The sequence below is a fragment of the Podarcis liolepis genome (genome assembly GCF_965112155.1).
Source record: "Podarcis liolepis genome assembly, chromosome: 7".
NCBI lineage: Eukaryota > Metazoa > Chordata > Lepidosauria > Squamata > Lacertidae > Podarcis > Podarcis liolepis.
This window is the reverse complement of record NC_139561.1, coordinates 76,842,637-76,851,888: the sequence shown is the minus strand read 5'-3', so window position 1 is coordinate 76,851,888 and position 9,252 is coordinate 76,842,637. Positions and strand designations below refer to the sequence as shown.

At 45.1% G+C, this 9,252-nt stretch overlaps 1 protein-coding gene across 3 annotated transcripts; it reads left to right on the top strand.

Annotated features, from left to right (window-relative positions):
• Positions 1–329: 329 nt before the first annotated feature.
• LOC310712408 (chemerin-like receptor 1) lies at positions 330–9,027 on the top strand. Of its 3 annotated transcripts, none has more exons than XM_083515443.1 (4): positions 330–618; positions 2,994–3,050; positions 7,109–7,165; positions 7,447–9,027. In XM_083515443.1, exon 4 carries the CDS (start codon positions 7,496–7,498, stop codon positions 8,558–8,560), a length of 1,065 nt encoding a protein of 354 aa, XP_083371569.1. In that variant the 5' UTR covers positions 330–618; positions 2,994–3,050; positions 7,109–7,165; positions 7,447–7,495; the 3' UTR covers positions 8,561–9,027. The 3 variants fall into 3 exon arrangements, with proteins under 3 accessions (XP_083371569.1, XP_083371567.1, XP_083371568.1); XM_083515441.1 differs by having other exon boundaries at positions 7,109–7,169; positions 7,452–9,027; XM_083515442.1 differs by lacking the exon at positions 330–618 and having other exon boundaries at positions 2,735–3,050.
• Positions 9,028–9,252: the final 225 nt, after the last annotated feature.

Here is a 9,252-nt window from a genome sequence, read left to right as displayed (position 1 = left end):
CACCCTGCCTGTGCCAAAGAATGGGAGCCATTGGTGGACTGTCTACCGAATTATCTTTCTTATGTGAAATCACGTGCAGGATTTGAGATATGAACACTGGAAGAAAGCAGAGAGTGGACTTTGCAGGGCTTAGAAAATAAATGTGGATGTATTTTAATGCAGCTATTAATGAGGGATTAATAGCAAGGGGCATTCACAGCCCTATCTGAAGGTGCTAAGACCTTCTGTCTGCATACCTCCTGCTTTACTGCAGAGCCACAGCAAGAAGGGCACTCTCCACTCCTGTGGTTGCCAGAACCAGGCATCCCTGGCCACTGATAGCCTTCTCTATCATGAGTTTGTCCTATCCTCTTTTAAAGCCATCCGAGTTGGTGGCCATCACAGCCTTCCACTTTAAGCTGTTGAGGTGGAGGAGAATGGATGGATGGACTCTCCCCGCTGCCCTGTTCTGCAACTCCTATAGGAACCACTTGTGGAGTCAAAGGGGATTGTGTCGCAAAGACACATCCTACTTTTCATCTCGACATATCCTCCCACTTCTGCTTTCTTCTTTGCATTTAGAGAATTCTCCTTGTATTGGAGGCAGCAGTGGCACTAAAGATTTTTCTTCTCTTTAAGGTAAGCGCCACCTTGATTATTGGGAGGAACAGGAGATACTTTTCCTCCTTGATAGAAGCTCTGTGCTTTTTACACTCCTATGGCAGACTATCAATTATCTATCATCTATCTATCATCTATATCTATCTATCTATCTATCTATCTATCTATCTATCTATCTATCTATCTATCTATCTATCTATCTATCAGCTATCATCTCTCTCTCTCTCTCTCTCTCTCTCTCTCTCTCTCTCTCTCTCTCTCTATCTTCTATCTATCATCTATCTATCTATCTATCTATCTATCTATCTATCTATCTATCTATCTATCATCTATCTCCTAAATGCTTTCTGTCTTTTGGAATTTGCTTTTTCCTGCCCCTGTTCTTGCAGGTCGGAATTCGGAACACAACAAACTGCCTTATATTGTATCAGACCACTTATATAATAATAATAATAACAATTGATTATTTATACCCCGCCCCTCTGGCTGGGTTTTCCCAGCCACTCTGGGCGGCTTTCAACAGAATATTAAAATACAATAGTCTATTAAACATCAAAAGCTTCCCTAAACAGGGCTGCCTTCAAATGTCTTCTAAAAGTAAAATAGTTTTTTCTTTCCTTGACATCTGGTGGGAGGGCGTTCCACAGGGTGGGTGCCACTACCGAGAAGGCCCTCTGCCTGGTTCCCTATAACTTGGCTTCTTGCAGCAAGGGAACCGCCAGAAGGCCCTCGACACTGGACCTCAGTGTCCGGGCAGAATGATGGGGGTGGAGACACTCCTTCAGGTATACTGGACCGAGGCTGTTTAGGGCTTTAAAGGTCAGCACCAACACTTTGAATTGTGGTCGGAAACGTACTGGGAGCCAGGGTAGGTCTTTCAAGACCAGGGTTATGTGGTCTCGGCAGCCACTCCCAGTCACCAGTCTAGCTGCCACATTCTGGATTAGTTGTAGTTTCTGGGTCACCTTCAAAGGTAGCCCCACATAGAATGCACTGCAGTAGTCCAAGCGAGAGATAACTAGAGAATGCACCACTCTGGTGAGACAGTCCGCAGGCAGATAGGGTCTCAGCCTGCGTACCAGATAGAGCTGATAAACAACTGCCCTGGACACAGAATTGAACTGCGCCTCCATGGACAGCTGTGAGTCCAGAATGACTCCCAGGCTGTGCACCTGGTCTTTCAGGGGGCACATTCAGGACCAGGGAGTCCCCCACACCCGCTCGCCTCCTGTCCCCCCAAAACAGTACTTCTGTCTTGTCAGGATTCAACCTCAATCTGTTAGCCGCCATCCATCCTCCAACTGCCTCCAAACACTCATACAGGATCTTCACCGCCTTCACTGGTTCTGATTTGAAAGAGAGGTAGAGCTGGGTGACATCCGCATACTGATGAACACCCAGCCCAAACCACCTGATGATCTCTCCTAGCGGCTGCATGTAGATGTTGAAAAGCATGGGGGAGAGGAGATTGTCAGACTGGCAGTGGCTCTCGATGGGTTCAGGTAGACGTCACTCCCAACCCTACTTGGAGATGCTGGGGACTGAACCTGGGACCTTCTGCATGCAAAGCAGATGCTCTACCACTAAGCTAGAGAGCTCCCCACCCCTCCTACCGATTACTGCAGCTTTGAAAGAAAGAGAAGAAAAAACAAAGCGGGCAGGGGGATGTCACAATGGGCAGAATGTTAGCCTAGGACCAGAGAGATCTGAGTTCATGTTTCCCTCTGCCACACGAGGCTCACCAGGCAGGCCTGGGGCAATTATTATTGTTCAGCCTACTTTACTTTGCAGGATTGTTGTGAGGATAATAATAATAATAATAATAATAATAATAATAATAATAATTTATTATTTATACTCCGCCCATCTGGCTGGGTTTCCCAAGCCACTCTGTGTGGCTTCCAACAGAATATTAAAATACAACGGTCTATTAAACATTAAAAGCTTCCCTAAACAGAGCTGCCTTCAGATGTCTTCTAAAAGTCTGGTAGTTGTTTTTCTCTTTGACATCTGGTGGGAGGGCATTCCACAGGGCGGGTGCCACTACCGAAAATCTCTCTCTGTGCATGTGTACAGAACCATTATCTGCAAAGCCACAGCAAGCGGGATGTTCTCCACTCCTGCAGTTGCCATTTCCTGGCCACTGATAGCCTTCTCTACCGTGAATTTGTCCTCTCCTCTTTTAAACCATCCGAGTTGGTGGCCATCACAGCCTTCCACTTTAAGCTGTTGAGGTGGAGGAGAATGGATGGATGGATGGACTCTCCCCGCTGCCCCGTTCTGCAACTCCTATAGGAACCACTTGTGGAGTCAAAGGGGATTGTGTCGCAAAGACACATCCTACTTTTCATCTCGACATATCCTCCCACTTCTGCTTTCTTCTTTGCATTTAGAGAATTCTCCTTGTGTTGGAGGCAGCAGCGGCACTAAAGATTTTTCTTCTCTTTAAGGTAAGCACCACCTTGATTGGGAGGAACAGGAGATACTTTTCCTCCTTGTGCTTTTACAGTCCTGTGGCAGACTATCACCTATCTACCATATATCTATCTATCTATATATCATCTATCTATCTATCATCTATCTATCTATCTCCTAAATGCTTTCTGTCTTTTGGAATTTGCTTTTTCCTGCCCCTTTTCTTGCAGGTTGAAATTAGGAACACAACAAGCTGCCTTATATTGTATCAGACTGTTTAAATAATAATAATAATAATAATAATAATAATAATAATAATAATAATAATAATAATAATTAATAGATTATTTATACCCCGCCCATCTGGCTGGGTTTCCCCAGCCACTCTGGGCAGCTTTCAACAGAATATTAAAATACAATAGTCTATGAAACATTAAAAAGGCTGCCTTCAAATGTCTTCTAAAAGTCTGGTAGTTGTTTTTCTCTTTGACATCTGGTGGGAGGGCGTTCCACAGGGCGGGTGCCATTACCGAAAATCTCTCTCTGTGCATGTGCACAGAACCATTATCGGAGCAGGCTAACACAGTCATATTCGCAGAACTGCTGTTCCCACAGTGGTTTAGCCATCAATCCCTCTCCCCAAGGAACTCTGGGAATAATGGTAGCGGTGGGAGGGGGATGGGGGGGGGGTCTCCTGACACCTCTCGGCATCCTCAGCAGACCACAGTTCCCAGAATTACATGGGCACTTAAAAATTGCTATCCAGGTGGAGAAATACTGCCCTGGCTGCCAGCTAAAAGGTACTGGGAAGAAAAAGCTAATAGGTCTATATGGTGAGTTGTTTGCCCCTGCTTGCATACCCTCCAAGTGTCCTGGTTTTCCAGGGACAGCCCCGGAATTACAGAAGCCATCCTGGTTTCTGATTTGATCCTGGAATGTCCCACTTTTCCTTTTTCCTCCCCTCGTCATCTTGATAAAACTTGGTAGAGAGTTCAGACACGTCCCTCCAGAAAAACCCAAAAACCTCCTGTCCTTTTTGGGGGGAAACAGGAGACTTTGCTGTGTGTGTGCAGGTGGAAAACGGAGTTACGTTTATACTGAAAATAAAATGCATGCACCAAATGAAGGAAGCGGTGAAGGTGGCATACGAACCCCTTCTTATAATTTTGAAGGAAACCGTAGCCAATATGCTTTCAGTTCTTTAATTGCAATGTTTAAAGGAAATGCGTGGAGTATTTGTTCCTTCATTGTAAATGGAGCCTTGCACTGTCTATCGAGTAGTAAGTCACACTGTATTGAATGGAGCTTACTCCCAGGTAACTGGGTAAAGACTTTACAGCCTTACACTGCAATCCCACTGAGTTCAATAGTATTTACTCTCTGGTAGGTTCTTGATCATTCTCACAATGTCTTCTATTATTATTATTATTATTATTATTATTATTATTATTATTATTATTTATTATCACTCACATTTCCCCTCTGACAGGAACTCAAGGCAGCTTGCAGCTAAAATTTTGTTTCATTTCATTTATCTGCGGAAGGCAATACACACGATCCCTTCCACCACACTTTTTCTTTTCTTTACAACAATCCCGTGAGGCAGCTTTGGCAGAGATGTTGCCATTGGCTCAAGGTGACAGATGCGTATGACATACATGTAGATGACATGCAGATATGACATACATGTGTATGGCGGGAGAAGCTTACTGATGTAGAATAGAATGTCCCTATTTTCACCTGAGAAATGTTGGTCTTGCCTCAGATCAAGGTAACAGGGTCATGGCTGACAGGAACTTACCACAGTGTTGCAATTGCTCTTGATCTCCAAAGAGGAAGAGAGAATGTAGAAACTTTTGCTCTGATCTCCTGTTGTGTTGTGTTGTGTTGTGTTTTTTTTTTTTTTTAATTAGCAATTTTTAATTTTTAATAAATTAAATAAGAATAGTAATTGGGGTGGGTCTGGAGACAAACGTGGGGAGATTGACAAATGTTACTTTTAGTTTTTTCACACACTCAAACCGCACTCTCCATCCTCCACTCTGGAGGAGCAAGGCGTGTGATCAGAGTTCAAGGACAAACTCCATTTGGGCAGAAACGCTAGGAGCTGGCCTGGGGAGAGGGCTGAGGCACAGATGGATAGGTTAAGAGGGTTGACTTTGGGCTCCAATGCCTGACATTCCCCACCACTGGCATAATCTATGCAATGCTGGATCCTGGTCTTGAAGGGGCTTTGAGGTCTCTTGTCCAGAATCAGATTAACCATTAAGCAAAATAAGTGCGTGTTTAGGGCAACAAGGAAAGGGGGCCACCACAGAAATTTCAGACCCTCCAAGTGTCCCTATTCTCCACGGATATCCCTGATTTAGAGAAGCCATCCCAGTTTCTGATTTGATCCCGGAATGTCCCGCTTTTCCTTAGGATGTCCCTATTTTCATTGGAGAAATGTTGGAGGGTATGGAGTTATCTGACTCCTGAGCCATCTGAAGGCAGTCCTGTATAAGTTAGGTATTCTTAAAAAAAAAGTTTAATGTTTTATTATGTTTTTATATATGTTGGAAGCTGCCTAGAGTGGCTGGGGCAACCCAGTAAGACGTGTAGGGTATAAATAGTAAAATTATCATTATGGAATGGGATGTCCCTATTTTCATCACAGAAATGTTGGAGGGTATGGAAATTTTCATTGTTGGTTTTTCTATGGACCAGCAACTCCGCTTTTCAGTTTACAAATTCTGAGAAAAAAAACCTGTCTCTGTTAATTAAAGCACTAAAGCACGAGATTCATCTGTAAACTAGTAATTAATCTGTTCATGTTGTGAAATGAAGTGGAAATATACAAAAAAAACCCACATTATTTTAGGGTTTGTTTCATTTCGAAAGGTAAATTTTTATTTTACAATTTATTATTGTTTATATTTTGAATCAGGCACTTATGGAAGCAACAAAATCTTTGAAGTGCTTAGGGTCTCTAAAGGTCTTCATCTGGCCTTGCTCCTGCCCAAGGCACTACTTGCCCTCTCCATCCTGGCCCAGTCTGCACAACTGCCCAGATGGAGATACTGCTCCATTTTCTTGCCCTTATCACTGTTTGCAAGATCAAAGAGGGTTGATAGCAATGAAGAGCAGGAGCTGCAGTGGTGGGACCCCTGGCCGTTGCTCAACAGTGCCAACCCCTGGCCAACCCTGAATGCGCACAAGCAAGGGAGAATGGAGAAGTTTCTTCTTTCCTCCCTTTCCCATCTGTTTGGCTAAGCAAGTGCATATTTTGGGGGACAGGGGATGGGGACTGAGTAGGTGGTCCAGAGGCTATATCAGTAAATTCCTGGGCATTCTCCACCCCTTGACAGCATGACTTATCGTGCACTCTGATGCTCTGTCTCGCTTGCTGGGTTGGCAAGGCAGGACTCTTCTCACTCTGTGGTGAAGCAGGGCAGGTTTTCTTCACATGATCAGGGACATTTTCTCTTTTCTGTCTTGTTACTTCATATGTTCCAGGAGTCAGGCTCCTTAGCAGAGCCTAAGGCAAGGGAGCCCAGGCCAGTACATTGTGCTGCATGAGGCATGCTGCAAACGTGTGTGTTTGTGTGTATTTCCTTCGGGCTCCTTTGAGCCTCTAGTCCAGAGGTCACCAAGATGCTGTCTGTGGGTGGCATTGTACCTGCCAGTAGCCACTTCTGCTTCCTGCTGGGACTCTGGTCCTTTGACAGCTGCACAGCAGGTAGAAATTCAACAAGTGAAGCCTGCAGGGGAAAGCCGCCTTCTGCTGCTGCTGCTGCTGCTGCTTCTTCTTCTTCTTCTTCTTCTTCTTCTTCTTCTTCTTCTTCTTCTTCTTCTTCTTCTTCTTCTTCTTCAACCATGTTCCTGTGCCGTTAAGAGGCGGAGGAACTGTGGCAGAGAACACGGCAGCTGCTGTCATTGTGGACAAATGGCCCCCGGCTCCCCAAAGGTTTCTCAACTCTGCTACTGCTTTTGTTTTTCCTGGGCCAAGAGCAACACAGAGGCAACCTTTCCTCCTCTGTGTGGGCTAATGAAATGCAGAGCATCTCCTTGGCAGCCTTCATTCCATAATAACAGCTCATTCCCCACTTTTCAGGCACAGGGCTGCAGCAATCGACATTCAGAGGGGAGAGGACAGGCTGAGAGCTGAAGGGTGAGTGTTTGGTCTTGACTTTTTTAAAGGCTTGTGGCATGGGGGAGAAAACCTGAGAATTCTCATTTACTGGTCATCATCAACATTTATTTGTATTCTGCCTTTCCGCGGTATCCTATGCCAGGATATTTCTGAATACCACATGCTGGGGACAAGGGTGTTGTATAGGTCACCTCTGTCCTGCCTGTGAGCCTCCAGAGGCATTTGGTTGGGTAGCTGTGGTGAACAGCATGCTGGACCTTCTCCTACACATCGGACCTCATGTTCTTGCTTTGTTTCAGCCAAGATAAGGGAGAAGACGGCAGTAAAGAAGACTCTCAGTCAAGAAGAATGGAGAGCACAACTGCACTGACAAACCTTCCCATTAATAATTCTTATGCAGACCCCTCAGATCTTCACTATGAATATGAATACGACGAGGAAGCATTTATGTTTGAAAAAAACTTGCAAAAAAGGTTGAACATTGTTGCTATGATAATTTACAGCCTTGCCTTCCTGTTAGGGGTCATTGGTAATGGGCTGGTTATATTCATTACTGGCTTCCGTATGAAGAGGACAGTCAACACTGTCTGGTTCCTCAACTTGGCCATTGCTGACTTTGCCTTCACTTTCTTCCTTCCCCTGAGCATTGTCTACCTAGCCCTGGACTTTCACTGGCCCTTTGGCCTGGCAATATGCAAGCTGAACTCTACCCTTGCCTTCCTCAACCTCTATGCCAGTGTCTACCTCCTCACAATCATCAGCATCGACCGGTTCATTTCTGTGTTCTGGCCTGTGTGGGCTCAGAATCATCGGACACCCAGGCTGGCTTCCTTTGTGGCCTTCGGTGTTTGGATCTTGGCACTGGTGCTGTGTTCTCCAAACCTCTATTTCAGGGATACAGCCCAACATCACAATGATCCAAAAAAGACCAACTGCTACACCAAATATGGTAGCCCTCAGCAGCATAATGCAATGGTCGCCAGCCGGTTCATCTTTGGCTTCTTCATCCCCTTCAGCATCATCATCGTTTGCTACGGGGCGATTGTTCTGAAGCTGAGGAGGAACCAGCTAACCGAATCAAACAAGCCCTTCAAGGTCATCACAGCAGTGATTGTGGCCTTCTTTGTCTGTTGGCTTCCCTATCATATCTTCTCTTTCATTGAGCTGAAAGCACGAGAAGATGTAGACCTGCTTTTGGTGTTGATCATCGGCGTTCCGCTGACAACCAGCTTGGCTTTCGTCAACAGCTGCCTCAACCCCATCTTGTATGCCTTCATGGGGCATGATTTCAAGGAGAGGCTGAGATACTCACTCTTCTCTGCATTTGAGAGTGCCTTTGCTGAGGACAGCAGCCAGAGCTTGGTGACCAACAAGACCAGATCTTCAGTAGAGTTAGACTCCCAGGGTATATGAAACCTTCTGCTTCCAAACCCCACCCTCCAGGGCAAGTCTGTGTAATGCATCCATTCAGAATCTAGTGCTGGCTGGAGCTGGGGAAGTTGTAGTCCAAATCATCTGGAAGCAACCAGCTGGGTGAAGGCAGAGCTACAGTATGTGCATACATTCCCCCCCTTCCAGCTGGAACTCAGTTCTGGCACCTCTCAGATGGGCGCCATTGCCATTATAAGAGAACAAGGGAGGCTTTCATGGTGAGTTCCTGCACCTCTTTTTCTAGACAAATAGCAGTGTAACTGCATGTATCATTCTTTTGTGACCTGATATTTCATGCTATGCTATGTGGATTTTTATTCTAGGGTTTTTTAAAAATTGATGTTACTCTCTTTGTAAAAGCTTTATGGACAGCCATTTAACAAAACAAGACTGTCTTAACTCTGCATTGACCTTGTATCCCTGTATCTAAATAAAAGTATTTGCTTTGATGTTGTTGTTGGTTTTGAATTTGCTTTGTATGTTGCCACCCCGAAAGGCAGATGTCCTTGGGGGTCCTAGTTTTCAAACATCCCCCCTTCAGTGGATCCTTATCAACCCACTCTGGAGCAAATGGGGATATAAAAAAGCAGGGATGGGGAACCTGGGGCCTTCCAGTTGTTGTTGTTTAGTCATTTAGTCGTGTCCGACTCTTCATGACCCCATGGACCAGAGCA

Coding starts and splice junctions, on each gene's coding strand:
- LOC310712408 (XM_083515443.1), top strand. CDS start 7,496: ATGGAGAGCACAACTGCACTGACAAACCTTCCCATTAATAATTCTTAT.